At 48.9% G+C, this 17,470-nt stretch overlaps 1 protein-coding gene across 1 annotated transcript in view; it reads right to left on the bottom strand.

The window, feature by feature from the left end:
- Positions 1-6,271: 6,271 nt before the first annotated feature.
- The window catches only part of Lars2 (leucyl-tRNA synthetase 2, mitochondrial), a 47,696-nt gene continuing 36,497 nt past the window's right edge, over positions 6,272-17,470 (bottom strand). The window contains exons 17-20 of the mRNA XM_090323501.1: positions 17,187-17,264; positions 14,797-14,908; positions 10,922-11,049; positions 6,272-6,987 (exon numbers count right to left, since the gene is read on the bottom strand). Coding sequence (XP_090179627.1) covers positions 6,808-6,987; positions 10,922-11,049; positions 14,797-14,908; positions 17,187-17,264 — 498 coding nt within the window. The 3' untranslated portion in view covers positions 6,272-6,807. The remainder of the gene's footprint in view (positions 6,988-10,921; positions 11,050-14,796; positions 14,909-17,186; positions 17,265-17,470) is intronic.

The following is a 17,470-nucleotide window of genomic DNA, read 5'->3' on the forward strand; positions in this document are numbered from 1 at the left end:
CCATGTCCTGCGTTCAAGCCCCACTACCTGTGTGCATGCACAAACACATAAATTGTGAACTAAAGGGCATTTGAAAACCCTAAGTCTGGGCTGGAGAGATAGCTTGGTGGAAGAGTACTTGCTTAGCTTATGCCAAAGGCCCAGGTGTTTAATCCTCAGCATTGAAGGGTTGGGAAAAAAAAAAACTAATTAAAAAATAATAATTAGGGCCAGGAGTTTGGCCTAGTGGCAGAGTGCTTGCCTAGCAGGCACAAAGACCCGAGTTCAATTCCTTGGTACCACATTCATAGAAAGAAGCTGAAAGTGGTGATGTGGCTCAAGTGGTAGAGTTCTAGCCTTGAGAAAGTCCAAGGACAGTGCTCAGGCCCTGAGTTCAAGCCCCACAAACTGACCCTCCCACCCCCCCCCCCAAAAAAAAAGAACAGAAAAGGAAATCCCAAGTCCAGTCGATCATAAGCAAGGCTACACTGTGTTAGGGTGGGCTGTGAATTCTCAGAGGTCCTTTGAGGCAAAAGGCCTTGGTTTGGGGGGCAGAAAACTGCTTATTTTGCAGCAAGCTGAAAGGGCCTTTCTGTCTCTTTTCCTTGGCTAGAGGGAATGTCCTCACATACAATGCAGTGTGTGTTTCAAAGCTGGTGGCCATTTTAGGCACAGCTCTGAAAAGACCATTTCAACAGAGAAGAAAGATAAAAGAATGAATGAACCAACTTTTCTCGGAAAGCTTTTTTTTTTGGGGGGGGGGAGGGCATAATTGGAGATTAGACTTTTCTACCCAAGCTGGTTTTTTGAATTAGGATCCTCAGCTCTCAGCCTCTTGAATAGCTCGGATTATAGGCCTATAATACTAGTACCTGATTCTGGGAGCTTGCTTTCTTTCCTGGATGCCACCCCCCCCCCAGCAAGCCAGGAAGCTTTGACCTCTCCAAATCTGTTTTCTGATCCTCAGGCTGTCACAGCCCTCCAATCTCACTATGCAATTGTCTTATGAATGAGACAAGCAGTTGACAGGAAGGCTCTTTCCTGGGGCTTCTAATGAGTATTTATTTCCTGATTTCTCTGCCCTGGAAAGTTCTGGATTAGACCCAGATCTCAAGACTTTGACCTCCAACTATGGGGGGGGAGACAGGGGGAGAGAAGCAGCTCTGCTAGGCCATCAAAAGGCCATATAATCTTCATGTGGCCAGCCACCAGACTCTGCAGGGAAGGGCAGCTGCCCACTGGCCTGGCCAGTCCCTCCCAGGGCTGCCTGCCCAGAAAGCAGCAAAAAAAAAATGTTCAGTGACACACAATCAACTGCGTATTGTATTCTGAATGAGTCTCAGGCTTATTCATTTTATAAAGGCATAAAGGTCAGGCATAGAGTCTCACACCCGTCAGCTCAGCTAGTTTAGTTAGAGGTAGAAGTAAAGGAGATTGAGGCTCCAAGAGTTAGGGACCCAAGGCACCCATAATCCTAGCTACTCACGAAGCTGAGATCTGAGGATCATGGTTCAAAGCCAGCTGGGGCAGGAAAATCTGTGTGACTCTTATCTCTAATGAGCCACCAGAAAAATGGAAATGGTGCTGTGTGGTTCAAGGGGTAGGGTGGTAGCTTTGAGCTGAAGAACTCAGGAACAGCACCCAGGCCCAGAGTTCAAGCCCCAGGACCGACGAAGAAGGAGGAGGAGGAGGAGGAGGAGGAGGAGGAGGAGGAGGAGGAGGAGGAGGACAAAAGAAGAAAGAAGCACAAGATCTTGAGCTCAAACTCCAATACGATACCATATACAATATATATTCATACAGACATATAGATATGCATGTATATATGGAGAGAGTGGGGGCGGGGAGAATGTATGTGCCAATCCTAGGGCTTTGAACTCAGGACCTGGTCTAGCGCCCTACCACTTGAGCCATAGCTCTACGTCCGACAGTTTTGGTGGAGGTGAGAGTCTCATAGACTTTTCCTGCCCGTGACTGGTTTCAAACTGCAATCCTCAGATTTCAGCCTCCTGAGTAACCCGGATAACAAGTGTGAGCCGGTCGCAGGGTACGAACTCGGGGGCCTGAGCACTGTCCCTGAGCTTCTTGGACTCAAGGGTGGTACTTTACCACTTGGGCCACAACATCACTTCTGGCTTGGTACGTGTCTGTGGTACTGAGGAATCGAACCCAGGGCTTCATGCGTGCTAGGCGAGCACTCTGCCACTAAGCCATACTCCCAGCTCCTGATGATGATGGCTTAAATTCACAAGGTATGTGAGGCGGCCTTACCACCTCAGCTCCAACTCACCAGCGTCCCCTGCAGGTCAAGCCCTGTCACTTCTCCTAAATACTCAAGACATGGTCCTCTCTTTTTGGAAAGAAGCAAGCCCAAGTGCATTCATTGCCCCTCTGGCTTTTTGCACTTCACAAGATTCTCAGAAATCTTTTCCCATGATTTCACGCACATTTGCTAATAATTTTCTTTTTGGCTAAGTCACAGATGAGTCAGCCAGCCCCAACGCATGGACACAAAGCTGCTTCCTTGCCATGTAGCAATGGATGACTTAAAGCCGTGAAGGCCAGATGCTAAATAGTTATCAACAAATTAGGCCGACAGATAGCCTCTGCTTCTTTTTTTTTTTTTTTTTGGCAGTCCTGGGGCTTGAACTCAGGGCCTGAGCACTGTCCTTGGGCATTTCTCAAGGCTTGAACTCTACCACTTGAACCACAATACCACTTCTAGCTTTTTCTATGTATGTGGTACCCAGGAATCAAACCCAGGGATTCATGCATGCTAGGCAAGCACTCTACCACGAGGTCACATTCTCAGTCATCCATGAAACTCAGATCTCCAATGATCCAGCAAAAAGGCCAAAGTGGAGCTGTGGCTCAACGGGTGGAGTATTAGCTAAAATATAGCATGCATGCCCTAAGTGCTAGGAAAATGGAGAAGGAGGGAAGCAAACAAACCAGACTCTGTCTTCCACAGGCAAGAGCTGTTTATTGAGATTGTGCAAGGGGGCACAGCCTTTCTGTGGACTTTGGAGAGTCTGCCAAGTGGTAGGACAGAAGTTGGGTTTTTATGGAGTCTGAGGTTAATGAAAAAGCTATTAGGTCTAGAGGTGTGTGTGTGTGTGTGTGTGTGTGTGTGTGTGTGTGTGTGTGTGTGTGTGTGTGCGCGCGCGTGTGTTGGAGGGGTAATTTTTGGTTGGACCCACAGTGAAATGTTTACAGCCAGGCTTAGGTAGATTGCCCTGCTTGCGTCAGGCAGTCTGCACCTAACGTTTGGTGGCTTGCGTGACGTCTGCACACACCTGGGAAAACAAAATGTGTATGTGTGTGTGTGTGTGGGGGGGGTCAATCCTTTGTATTCTGTCTTTGGAAACAAACAACAAAAAAAGAATGAGCCAAGAGGGGAGAAGCAAGCCCTTTCCTAACAAAGTTCAAGCTCAAGTCCTAGCACCTCCCTAACTCCCCACCTCCCGCAAAAAAAAAAGTGATGCCAACATTTTATGAAGTGGTACAGAGCCTGCTACATATTTGTGGAGTGAGAACTGGAGTCCCAGTCAGAGGGCAAGGCACACACCCCAGGCTGGCAGGCAATCGAAGGATCTGTCATTATGCAACTATTGTACGTGGTCAGATGGAGAAGAAACACAGCTGCCCCCCATTCAAGAAAACCAAGCGGTACAGACTGGACTTTGAAGATTAAGGCTGGCCAGCCAGGAGGCCTAGTGGCAAAGGCGCTTCCTTTCTCCCTCCCTCCAACAGCTAGTGCTGAAAAAAGGGATCACCCCAGCCCCTTTACAACTGGTCACCTGTGGGGTTGAACTCCAGGCCAAGAGGAAGTGGGCAGGGCTGTCTTGACTCCAGGATCACCTTCTTCTTCTCTCTTTCCCATGCAGGCTTGAAGTTGAGGGGCAAAGCCAGAAAGCTCAGTTAGGAGCTGAGGGCTGGTGGCTCACGCCTGTCATCTTAGCAATTCAGGAAGCTGAGATCTGAGGATCGTGGTTCAAAGCCAGCTCAGGCAGGAAAGTGCACGAGACTCTTGCTTCCAATGAATCAGAAATAAAAAGTCAGAAGTGGAACTGTGACTCAAGTGGTGGAGCACTAGCTTGGAGTAAAAGCAGCTCAGGGACAGCATGCAGAAAGCCACAGGGTGAGGCCAGCCAGGTAGGTGTGGACAATCACCAAATCTCCTGGGACCAGTGTGGTTCTAGGAGAGAAAGCTAGAAACCAGAACAGTCCTGGAAAAAAAAAATAATAATAATCCAGGAAGAATCAAAGCTGGTCAGCTGGGAAGCCAGCATGGAGGTTGGGTTAGAACCATCTTCATGTGTTGTGGTCCACAATTTATGGCCTGCTTTCGGTGTCTGGCACAGACGTGTGAGAGGGGGAACTCAACTGGATCTCAAGTTTAGGTCTTGAGGCAAAGGGAGATGAGTCATAGGGGCTGTTGTTCCAGCAGCCTGGCCAGCCACCTCTTCCCCTCCAGGGCCTCATCACCCCTGCACCTCCTCCCTGCTCCCCTCCCCTCCCTCTGCTCCCTTCCAGGCTCCTGCCAGCTCTGCCCAGGATGGGTGATGGGGGACTCAGCAGTGTGAGATCAACTCGGGGATCTGAGACCTCAATCCTGTCCCATCTGTCACTCCCCACTATTCTTCCTCCCGGGGGAGGGGGGCGCAGAGCCTCACTTACTCACACTTACTTGGTCACCCCAGATTCCATTCTCCAAACTCATCAGGCTGTGAGCCTTTGGCAGCCAGCCCTCCTGCCCCCAAGGCCTCAGACGAGGCGGGGACCCAACCCCTGGAGCAGCTGCTTTCCATCCGTTCTCTCAGCAGAGCTGGAAATCACCTCAGCCTTTCCATTACCTGCATGTGGGGTGGGGCAGGCAGTTCAAGACCCCCCCCCCGCCCCCTAAAAGCTATTTTTCCTGGAGGTGGTACCAGACTTTCCCTGCCAGGTACAGGGAGGGTGGGGGGCTCAGAGTCAGACCATCGAGAGGGTCAGGCCTGAGGTCTTCAGCAAATCACAATCACGGCATCAGTTGTGTGTTTGTGTGTGCACACCCATGACAGTACTTAAAGTCAGGGTCTCTCATTCTTTTGTAGGTCACGGGGTTTGAACTCAAGGCCTGGGTAATGTCCTTGAGCTTTCTCAAGGTTAGAGCTCTACCAGTTGAGCCACAGCACCACTTCTGGCTTTTTCATTTATTAGCTGTGGAAACGGATTTGAACTACTGATGCTAACGTAACTGAGGCAGGGTGTGAGCTCGGGAAATCCGAGGCCTGCACACATCTCCCATGGAGGCAGGCACCCAGCCAGAGACTCCGATGACCAGATGATAAAGGAAGACAACGGTCTGTTTCTGACTAATTCCTAGGATTGGAATCAGAACAGAAATCTGTCCCAAAGTGACAAAACATTTTGTCACGCCAAAAACAATCATCTATCAACTACTGAACTGCAGAGGGGCCACATCACAGGCCGTTTCAGAATAATGGCACCAGATTTTTTGTTGTTTGGGGTTTTTTTTGGTCAGGTCATAGGGCCTGAACTTTGGGCCTGGGCGCTGTCCCTGAGCTCTTCAGCTCAAGACGACGGCTCTTACCATTTGAGCCACGGCACCACTTCTGGTTTTTTTCTATGTGTGATACTGAAGAACTGAACCCGGGACTTCCTGCATGCTAGATGAGCACTCTACCAGGAGGCCACATTCCCGGCCCCCAGCTTCTTCCCTTTTGGCCCTCATTAAATAGTCATCAGTGGCAAAGGACCATTTCTGGTCAGATCACCCCATCGCTGACTTCCTTGACAAATCCAGGATTGCCCAATGTACTGACACTTGGGGGTTCATTCCTGGCCATTTCTGGGACACGGGAGGGCCCCAGTCTCCTGGGGGTGGGGCGGCTCTCCTTAGTGAGGGCTCGAGGTGGTGGTGGTGGTGGTGGTGGGGAGACTGCGTGTGTATGTGTGTGCACGTGTGGGAGAAGCTTTTGAGTGGATCACTGGAGATACGAGTCTTACAGACCCTGCTGCCTGGGCCGGCTCTGACTCAAGATCCTCAGATCTCAGCCTCCCGAGTAGCTGGGATTATAAGCAAGAGCTGTTGGTGTTTTTGTTTTTGTTTTTTTTTAATTAAAGTTTAAATTTTTGTCAGTCTCTGCTATGTAGTCTAGGCTGGCCTTGAACTTCAAATCCTCTTCCTCAGAGCTGGGATTAGAAGCATGTGCACCCCACTTCGCTCCATACATTTCTTTTTTTTTGGTCTGTCAAAGGCCTTGAACTCAGGGCTTGGGAGCTGAACTTTTTCACTGAAGGCTGGTGCTCTACCATTTGAACCACAACTCTGCTTCTGGCCTTTTGCTGGTGAACATGGACTTTCCTGCTTGGGTTGGCTTTGAATGGTGATCCTCAGGTCTCAGCCTCCTGAGTTAGCTGGGCAACTGGACAGTTGGCTGTGGCCTGCATTTCCTTGTTTCGTCTAGGGCTCGGCATGGTTGTCCAGCAGCTCTGGGGAGAGGGGGGTGGTCTGAGGAGTCCAAAGAGAAATCAGAGATGCAGAAGCTTCGGGCTGCTCAAGGACCCCTATCCTCAGTGGCTTTTCTTCTGCTTCTCCACCCCGCAGCATCCTGGTGTCTTCTGATGAAGAGAGAGGGCTTTCTTATCCGGACAAGGAGCTGAGGGATGAGGGAAGGCTGTGGGAACTCTGCCCTGTTTCTCATTTTGCCCACATCCACCTTCCCTCCTGAACCAGGCCACTATACACAGGCACGTTGTTGAGCCTCCTTTGTCCTGGGGCCCAGGCATTATCCATGACACGTGACCTTGCCTCTGAGGGGGTCACTCTTGCACTAGAAAGTTGATGAGGGCAGTTCTGGGGGACAGGAAGGCCTTCTGGATGTTTTTCCCTTGCAAGAGCCTAACGCCGAGCTCGCTCTGCAGAACGAGCTCGTGAACTTTGTCTGGGTCCTGAGCCACTTGTTGGGGTACGGGGATCTTGCCACAGGCTTTGTTGTTGATCTGTGAAGGGGAAAAAAGCAAAAGCTGAGACAATGAGAATCATCTTTAAGAGGGGCAGGATCAAACCCTACCACCTGCCAGATGGATAGGGTCAGTGCCCCCATTAAATAAGAGGGACAGACAGACAGACAGACAGACAGACACAAAGACATGGAAGATGTATCTGAGGGTGCCTGTGAAGTGGGGATTACCTTATATTTCCTGAACACAGCTTCCCACTACTGTTTGGGTGGAAGTTATATGAAAAAATCCTTGGCCAGGAACGTAGCCTAGTGGTTGAGTATTTGCCTAGCATACTCAAAGCTCTGGGTTCGATTCCTTGGTTACCACAACCACAGAAAAAGCTGGAAGTGGTGCTGTGGTTCTGAGAAAGCTCAAGGACAGTGTCCAGGCCCTGAGTTCAAGCCCCAGGACTGGCAAAAACAAAACAAAACAAAAAGCTCAGTAACATCATAGCCTGAGTTCAAGTTTTATTTATTTATTTATTTTTTTTTTGCCAGTCCTGGGCTTGAACTCAGGGCCTGAGCACTGTCCTTGGAATTTCTCAAGGCTAGAGCTCTACCACTTGAGCTTCAGCACCACTTCCAGCTTTTTTTCTATGTATGTGATACCGAGAAATCAAACCTGGGTCTTCGTGCATGCTAGGCAAGCACTCTACCACTAGGGCAAACTCCCAGCCTGAGTTCAAGTTTTAGTACCTGTGTGTGTGTGTGTGTGTGTGTGTGTGTGTGTGTGTGTGTGTGTACACACACACACACACACACACACACACACAAACACGCTCCTTAGTATATCCAGGCAATGCCTCACACCTGTTACCTCAGGTACTCAGGAGACCAAAAGCTGCAAGATCATGGTTTGAAGATAGAAAAACTTCAACTCTAATTAGCCAGCAAAATGCCAGACTGTAGGCATGGGTCATGTGGTAGAGCACCAGCAGTGAGCAAGGCAGCAGGAAAGCCAAGTGAATGTGTAAAGAAAAAAAAAAAATTCCTGAGTTCTAGCCTCAAAAAAAGAACAAAACAAATCCTTGGGTTTGGAGGCGTGGCTCAGGTGGTAGAATCAACAAGTGAAGACAACAGTACAGAATCCAAGTCCCAGTGTTAGGGTAAAAAATATCCCTGGGATAGCTGGTCCAGTGGCTCAAGTTTGAAATCCTAGTTACTCAGGAGGTGTGGAGATTAGGAGGGTTTTGGTCTTGCAAGCTGGGTAACTGAGGGCTAGCTTGGTCCTCTTCTCTTCTTTTCTCTTCTCTGGAGCAGTCTGTCAGAGCCCTTGGTTCCAGCCCCTACCCCAAGTTCTATGGTTTTCTCCTCCCCACTTTTTTTTCCCCCCTTTTGCCAGTCCTAAGGGTTGAGTTCTGTGTGCTAGACCTAAGCTCCTTTTGCTCAAAGCTAGTGGTTCATCACTATGAGCCACAGTGCCACTTCCAATTTTTTCTGCTATTTTAATTGGAGATAAAAGTCTCACAGATTTTCCCCGAGTCTCACAGACTTTCCTGCCTGAGCTAGCTTCGAACTGTTATTCTCAGATCTCAGTCTCCTGAGTAACTAGTTAGAAGACAGCTATGAGCTACTGGTGCCTGGCTTCTTCCAGAATTTTCTTAACACTCCTCTGCCCTGAAGGTTCTACCACCCTTGTCTCCAGGCACACACTGCTTCAAATCCACAGCTCCCACTGTCACCAGAGGCTGGGATTTAGTGGGTGGACAGTGTGATCTCCAGTCAACTGGCACACTATTCTGCCAGTGTCTCCTTGCCTGGAAAGCGAAACCAGTCTTGGGGACAGTCCATGCCAGGGCTGTCACCTGACACAAAGTATCTGGAAAGTCAGGCAGGAACCAGGACAGCCCGGAACCCAGCTCTGACTCGTTCACCTTGAGGCTTTCTAGACTCTGTGTGTGAGTGTGAGACAATCTCCCCCCCCCTCCCCGGCCTCTGTTCCCAGGGCTCAGCTCATGGAAGGAGCCCTTGGTGTTTGCTTGGCAGGGCTCACGGGAACATAAGCAAGCTGAACCAGCTGACTGACCCTTGCAGCTTCTATTCTGGTCTCAGGCACCACTGCAATGTCACGTGGCAAGCCTTCCTCCATAAACTCTGCTGCCTGGCACTGCCCTGACCTACAGTTCCCTACCTACTTTGGGGATAAATTATTAATTAACTAACCAATTATTGGTTGTGGGGTTTGAACCCAGGACCTGGGCGCTGCCCTTGAGCTCTTTGCACTCAAGGCTCTGTCACTTTAGCCACAGCGCCACTTCCAGCCTTCTGATGGTTCACTGAAGATAGAGTCTCACAGATTTTCCTGCCCGGGCTGGCTTTGAACCCCAATCCTCAGATCTTAGCCTCCAGAGTAGCCAGGATGACAGGCGTGAGCCACCAGTATCCAGCCCTAGTGATATTTTAAATAGAAAATTTGTGGTTACTTAAAATAGAAAGACATTTCTCTAAGCTGAAATTTGTCAGCTGCACTGAGGCATAAGTTTCCAGGGGGGTACAGCAGATAATTATTTCTCAGAAACACTGCTAAAAAAAAAATGTCTTTTCTGGGGGCCAGAGTTTGGCCTAGTGGCAGAGTACTTGCCTAGCATGCACAAAGACCCGGGTTTGATTCCTCCATACCACATATATAGAAAAAGCCAGAAATGGTGCTGTGGCTCAAGAGCTAAAGCTTTAGCCTTGAAAAAGCCTAAGGATAGTGCTTGGGCCCTGAGTTCAAGCCCCAGGACTGGTTAAAAAAAAAAAAAAAGAAGAAAAAGAAAAGTTAGAAAAGAAAAAGAATGTCTTGCATCACCAGGGGCAGTTTTGGTTCTGAGGGTTTGAGGCAGAAGTCTCCAGGGAAACCCTGCCTAATTCTCCCCGTCTCCCCATTCCCAGCGCCTACTCCCGCCACTGAAGGGGATGGCAGAAATCTAAATGCCAGGGCAGAGTCCAGTGGCTCAGCAAATCAGATTCCCAGACCACAAGGCCTGGCCAGCTAGCCAGCTAGCTGCACCTCTCTGTCTGCCCACCTTCAGCCTCTGGGTAGATAGGACAGTGATACTACAATTGGCATTTATTTTCTTTCTTTAAGCCCCAAGAGGGATTGGGCTCTGTCTGTCTTGTGTCAAGAGGAAATTGGGCTTACTTATTATGAGAGCCTGGGTTTCCAACCAAAAATGACAGGCAAGGCAGGCCTAAAGCATGGTGTAACGTGAGTGAAAAGACAATTTGTCTATAAACGATTTGGACTCATGTATGACTCAGGAGATATGGTTAATCAAAAAAAAAAAAAAAAAAAGTCCACCCTTACTGGGCGCTGTAATTCTATCTACTCCAGAAAACTGGAAATAATGCTGTGGCTCAAAATGGTCCTGTTAAACTTGGGTGAAAGAGTTCAGGTGGTGAGCGAGAGTGGCCTGGTGATAGAGTGCTCGCCTGGCACGCACAAAGCCCTGGGTTTGATTCCCCAGTACCCATATACACAGAAAAAGTCAGAAGTGGTGCTGGGGTTTAAGTTTAAGTGGTAGAGTGCTAGCCTTGAGCAAAAGAAATTCAGGTCCTGGGTTCAAGCCCCAGGAATGACCAAAAAAAAAAAAAAATCAAGAAATAAACTATCATTGAAAAGGATCCAATTTACAAAAGAAAGGAAAGGAAAGAAGGAAGGAAGAAGGGAGAGATGGAGGGAAGGAGGGAATTTCTGTAGTTTTTCTGAAATATATTTTACAGAGTGACAGGCCCAGGCTGGCTTTGAACTGTGGTCCTCAGATCTCAGCCTCCAGAGTAGCTAGGATGACAGGCGTGAGCCACTGATGCCTGGCCAGCCTGGTCTGGTCTTGAGCTCTATTGGGGGACAGTTTAATGAAGCACCTTTGCTTAGCATGTTAGTTCAGGTCAGAAAGCCCCACCTCTGGGACCAAGGGACCAAGCGCCAGGGGGCGGGGGTAGGAACCTACCAGGACAGCCATCTGCACGACATCAGGTTGCTTCAGGTATTCTGGGTCCACGGTGGGCCAAGCCTGAAGCAGCGCCCCAGTATCCCAGGCATAGTGGTCACACAGTTTCTTGGGCGCCAGAGCCAGGCCTGCAACATCAAAACAAAGATGGCTTGTAACGAGCACATAAGTTCCTGAGGAAGACCGGGAACTCACCACTTCCGGCCAGTGTTAGGTTTCTTTTTTCTTTTGGTTGGTTGGGGGGGCTTGAACTCAGGGCCTGGGTGCTGTCCCTGAACTTTTCTTTTTCCTCTTTAAGACACAGTTCCACTTCTGGTTTTGGGGGTGGATTCTTAGAAATAAGAATCTCACAGATTTTCCTGCCCATGCCTGGCTTTGAACAGCAGTCCTCGGTTCTCAGCCTCCTGAGTAGCTAGGGTGACAGCAGTGAGTGACAGGCACCTGGCATTCCCCCCCCCCCCCCCCCCCCCCCGGTGCTAGTACTGAGGACTGGATTCATGGCCTAGGGGTTGTCCCTTAGCCTTTTCTTAAGACTGGTCTTCTACCAGTTGAGCCCCACTTCTGTTTTTGTTTTTTTGCCAGTCCTGGGGCTAGAACCCAGGGCCTGAACACTGTCCTTGGGCTTTCTCAAGGCTCTACCACTTGAGCCACAGCACCACTTCTGGTTTTCTGGTGCTTTATTGGACGTAAGAGTCTCATGGACTTTACTGCGCAGGCTGGCTTTGAACCAGGATCCTCAGATCTCAGCCTACTGAGGAGCTAGGATGACAGGCGTGAGCTACCAGTGCCACCAGTACCCAGCTCTTGGCAGAGATTCTATGAAAAACCTCTGTAAGTGACACTCTGTAAGTGGTCACCGTGGGCGGGGCCGGCGTCCAGGGCAGGTTTGGGAAGGCCGCCTGTGGAAGCTGTACAAGATTCCTGAGAGATAAAAGGAACTTGGACACAAATGCTCTGGGCAGAAGTGGTTACAACTTCCACCCTAAGAGGAAAAAAAAGGAAGGAAGCCATAGCCTTCCTGGAATGCTTATTTATAGCAGCCTGGGTCCCTGCCAACACGTCTCCATATAGGTGAGGAATGGGGCCCCGGGGTGCAGAGCTAGGATGAACAGAAGCTCAGCATGATTTTGCTTCCATGCTCTTTTGAGGGCAGGAAAACTCTTTTTATGCAAATGTTGAAAGTATTTCTAACATCATGTAACATGTGCCATGGCTGGTGTGACAGGTCAGCGGGGAAAGCTGGCCTCTGAGAAGGCATGCAAGGCCTCCACACAAGGCTAGCTATGGCCCACGGTCTATCGTCTTCCTTCCCTCTCTCCTCTAGGGAGCTGACTTTCCTATGGAGGAAGGAAGCAGGCTCTATCACTTGAGCCATTCCTCCACTTCCGGCCTTTTGGTGGTTCACTGGAGGGAAGAGTTTCATTGACTTCCCTGCCTGGGCTCACTTTGAACCCAGTCTTTCAGATCTCAGCCTCCTGCACAGCTAAGATTACAGGTGTGAGCCTAACAACAGGAAGAAGATATCAACAACTAGGCAAGCCTGAGCATAAAGCAAGACCCTCCCTTGAAAACAACCAAGGAATGCTGGGCGGGTGCGCGGTGGCTCACGCCTGAATCCTAGCTACTCAGGAGGCTGAGATCTGAGGATCAAGGTTCAAAGCCAGCCCAGGCACAAAAGGACCTGAGACTCTTCTCTCCAGTGAACCTCTAGAAAACGGGAAGTGGGGCTTGGCTCAAGGGTAGGGCAGTAGCCTTGAGCTGAAGAGCTCCGGGACAGCACCCAGGCTGAGTTCAAGACTCATGGCCCACAGGAAAATGAGCTTGAGATGTGGCTCCAGTGGTAGAACACCTGCCTTGCAAGCATGAAGCCCTGAGTTCAATTCTTGCAAAATGTGAATGCTAAGTGTCAAAAGTGAGGAGTTTACAAAACCTATCTACAGCTAGAAACGGATTCCTGCCTGCCTTCCTTCCTTCCCTCCCTCCCTCCTTTCCTTCCTTCCTTCCTTCCCTCCGTCCCTTCTTCCCTCCATCCTTTCTTCTTTCCCCCCTCTTTCCCTCTCCTCCTTCCTTCCTTCCTTCCTTCTTTCACTGTCAACTGAGCCGGTCTCAACCTCTGGGACATCTGAGTACAGACAGACAGCTAGGACAACAACTTCCTTTTGAAATAACCCTGGGTCCACAGCCATCGTGCTGTGAAAGTACCCAGTCTCATCTGAAAGAGCTCTGGCTTCACAGGAAACCACACGGAAACGGTCTAGAGGTCTCCAGAAGCGTTCACACACCCTCCTCCAGGGGTCCTTCCTGAGCTGATGAAGTCACAATACCCAAAGTCAGGATCCATCGATGTCCAGGGTATATCGGGACGTGGGTGGAGCTGGAGATGTCGGGCCTGCCACAATCACATGGCTGCTGAACTGGCACTGCCCAGCTTAGCCAGGCCCCTTCACCCAACCCTCGACTGCTGGCATCCACGAATGTGTTCCCTATCTCTCGATTCTCTTATTTCAAGAACATTTATAAATAGACTCATACAATACATAACCTCTTGAGCTTGGCCTTTTGTTCTTGGCAAAATCCCCTTAGAGCCATTTAAGCTGCTGTTGCACAGGGTTCTTTTTCTTTTTTGGAGGGGGATGGAGGAAGGGTACTAAACTGAAGTACTGGGGCTTGAACTCAGGATCTGGGCCTTGTCCCTAAGCTGTTACGTTCAAGGCAGTGCTCTACCACTTAAGTCACAGCTCTACTTCTGGTATTTTTTTCTCCGTGTTTTTTTTTTTTTTTTTTGCCAGTCCTGGGCCTTGAACTCAGGGTCTGAGCACTGTCGTTGGGCTTTCTCAAAGTTAGAGCTCTACCACTTGAGCCACAGCACCACTTCTGACTTTTTTTCTATGTATATGGTACCAAGGAATCGAACCTGGGTCTTTCTGCATGCTAGGCAAGCACGCTACCACACTTCTGGCTTTTCTGAGTAGTTTACTGGAAAAAAGGGTCTCAAGAAATTTCCCCTACGTTGGCTTCAAACCACAATGCTCAGATCTCATCTTCTAAGTAACTACAATTACAGGTGTGAGCCTCCAGTTCTCAGATGTGCTCGTTTGTTTTTCTTTTTGTTTTGCTAGTCATGGGGCTTGAACTCAGGGCCTGAGCACTGTCCTTGGACTTTCTCAAGGCCAGAGCTCTACCACTTGAGCCACAGCACCACTTCTGGCTTTTTCTATGTATGTGGTACCGAGGAATCGAACCCAGGTCTTTGGGCATGCTAGGCAAGCGCTCTACCACCATGCCAAACTCCTGGCCCCATTCCCAGCTGTTTTTAAAAAATTTTTTTGGTGACATTTTAATTCTCATACATTAGTCAGTCCTGGGTCTTGAGCTCAGGGCCTAGGCACTATCCTTGAGCTTTCTCATGGCTAGTGCTCTACCATTTGAGCCTCAGCCACCCCTTGCAGCTTTTTCTGTGTATGTGTTACCGAGGAACCCAGATGGGAAAGTCCACGACATTCTTATCTCCAATGAATCGCCAAAAATGCTGGAAGTAGAGCTGTGGTTCAAGTGGGAGAGCACTGGCTTTGAGTACAAAAGCTTAGGAGCGGTGCCCAGGCCCTGAGTTCGAGTCCCAGAATAGACACACACACACACACACACACACACACACACACACACACACACACACAAAAGCTTATACCAAGTTGAGGTATGTGGGATAAGGAAAGTCAAGCCATGACAAGGATTGTTCAAAGGCAACCTGGATGTTCATATTAGCCTAGGACAAGTGCATGGAAGACATACCACGTGCCACGCGGCACGACACAGACACATCTCCGAGTGAGGCTAAAAACCTCCGACCTGGTTGGTAAAGAGCAATCCTCACATACCTGCCCAGAGCTCAGAGGTGATGTGGGGTGCTAGGGGGGCCGTCATCAAAATCAGTGCGCACAGAGCGTCCTCGAACTCACGGCTGTGCTCCATGATCTTCTGAGAGGCTTGCTAAAGAGGAGGAAAGAATGGGAGAGGCCTGGGTAAGAAAGGAAGGCCGCCCGTGAACGGGGAGACACAGCCGGTGGGAAGAAATCCTGTCTAAGCTGGGTGCTGGCTGGTGGTTCATGCCCATAATCTCAGGAGGCTGACATCTGAGGAGCTTGGTGGAAAGCCAACCTAGGCAGGAAAGTCTGTGAGATTCTTTGTGTGTGTGTGTGGTGGTCATGGGGCTTGAACTCTGGGCCTGGGCGCTGTCCCTGAGCTCTTCACCTCCAGGCTACCGACCTCACCCTGGAGCCACAGCGCCACTTCCAGTTTTCTAGTGGCTTAATTGGAGATGAGAGTGTTACGGACTTTAGTGCCTGGACTGGCTTTGAACGGTGATCCTCAGATCTCAGCCTTCTGAACAGCTAGGAGGACAGGTGTGAGCCACCATGCCTGACGAGTCTGTGAGATTCTTTCGTCTGATTAACCACCAAACAGCTGGAAATGAAGCTGTGGCTCAAGTGCTAGAGCGCTAGCCTTGAGCCAAAGAGTCAAGGACAATGTTTGGCCTAGTGATAGAGTGCTTGCCTAGCACGTATGAAGACCTGGGTTCAATTCCTTGGTACCATATACACAGAAAAAGCCAGCAATGGTGCTGTGGCTCAAGTGGCAGAGTGCTAGCCTTGAGCGAAATAAAGTCTAAGGACAGTGCTCAGGCCCTGAGTTCAAACCCCAGGCCTGGCAAAAAAAAAAAAAAAAAGAAAAGAAACATCAAACTGCTTAATAGGCTGAATATAACTTCATATATAATGGTGCAGATCAAGGTTCAAAGTACAAAAAAAAGTTCAGGAGACTGCATCACCAATTAACCCACAAAATGTTGGGCTGCAGGAATGGCTCAAGTGGTAGAGAGCCAGCCATGAGCAAGCAGGGGCCCTTAAGTTCAAACACTATTACTGCCCCAAATAAAAAAATACTGTTAGTAGTTAAATTCTCTTTCTTTTTTTTTTTCTTTTCTTTTTTGGCCGGTCGTAGGGCTTAAACTCTAGGTCTGGGCTCCTTTTGCTCAAGGTTAGCACACTAACACATGGCGCCAGCCACTTCCAGCATTGCCTGTAATTAACTGGAGAGAAGAGTCTTACAGGCCAGACACGGTGGCTCACAGCTGTAATCCTAGCTACTCAGGAGGCTGAGATCTGAGGATCAGGGTTTGAAGCAGGCCTAGGCAGAAAAATCCCCAATTAACCACTCAAAAAACCAGAAGTGATGTGGTGGCTCCACTGGTAGAGTGCCAGCCTTAAGCACAAAGAAGCTCAGGGACAAGTGCTTGGGCCCTGAGTTCAAGGCCTACAACTGATAAAAAAAAAAGAAGAAAAAAAAAAGTCTCAGACTTCTGCCTGGGCTGGCCCCAAACCAAGGTCCTTAGATCTCAGTCTTCCCGAGTAGCTAGAATTACAAGCATGAGTCAAGGACTGTACATTTTTTTATTGTCCAACAGCTAATAATATTTACTGACAAATTCTTTCTTTGGCAGGAAAACAGGGAGTCGTATGTAGCAAGAAGAAAGATGGTCAGTAAAGGCTGGCTTTGGTCTCGGTGACAGTGATTCCGGTCCACCTGGTAGATCCCACGGTTGTCACTCACCGACCAGATATATCATCTAACTTTCCAAGGCCTCCAGGATCTCAGTTGCAAATTACACTCGTGAAAATTCTTTTGGCAGTTTAATAGACTGGGTGCAACATGGAGTAAATGTTTCTTGAAGACAAAACAGGCTGGGTTGCTGGTGGCTCTTGTCTGTAATCCCTGTTCTTCAGGAAGCTAAGATTTGATGATCGCAGTTCAAAGCCAAGCAAGAAAGTCATTGCAACTCCTATCTCCAATGAACTAGTAAAAAGCTGGAAGTGGAGGTGTGGCTAGCTTTGAGGGGATAAGCCAAGGAACGGCACCCCAGTCCCTGAGTTTAATTCCAAAAACCAGTGCACACACGAGACAAAATCACCATAGTAAGAAGTAAACTGGGTGCATTGTCTCCCCAACTTGTGCCTGTCGGCCATCTTTGTTTTTTGCCAGTCCTGGGGCTGGCAAGTATCCTTGGACACTTTCTGATCCAGGCTAGAGCTCTGCCACTTGAGCCACAGCACCACTTCCATCTTCTTCCATGTATGTGATACTGAGGAATCGAACCTGGGTCTTTGTGCATGCTAGGCGAGCACTTTAACCACTAGGTCATGCTCCTGGCCCCTATAGGCCATCTCCCTAACCCTCATATTCCTCTTCTACACAGGACTTCGCCACTTACCAAGAGTGCACTAGTGAGTCCCATCAATTGAGTAATGGCAGAATTCAGAGAGAAGTCTTCTACATAATGGGCGGTCACCTATAGGTAAGAGCTGAATTAGTCACTTGTTTCAAAATTCTTTTAAGCTTTCTAGAAAAAAAAAAAAAGTCAAGAAAGCAAAATTTAAATGAATGTAATCTAAAATATTTACAAATACAGAAACGTGGGTGATCAGTAGGTTTCATAGCACAGAGATTTAAAATTCAGGCAATGTTGTTTGCCTTATTTAAGACTGTTTCTTAAGG

Source organism: Megascapheus bottae, chromosome 32 (genome assembly GCF_031878675.1).
Source record: "Megascapheus bottae isolate mThoBot1 chromosome 32, mThoBot2.hap1, whole genome shotgun sequence".
NCBI lineage: Eukaryota > Metazoa > Chordata > Mammalia > Rodentia > Geomyidae > Megascapheus > Megascapheus bottae.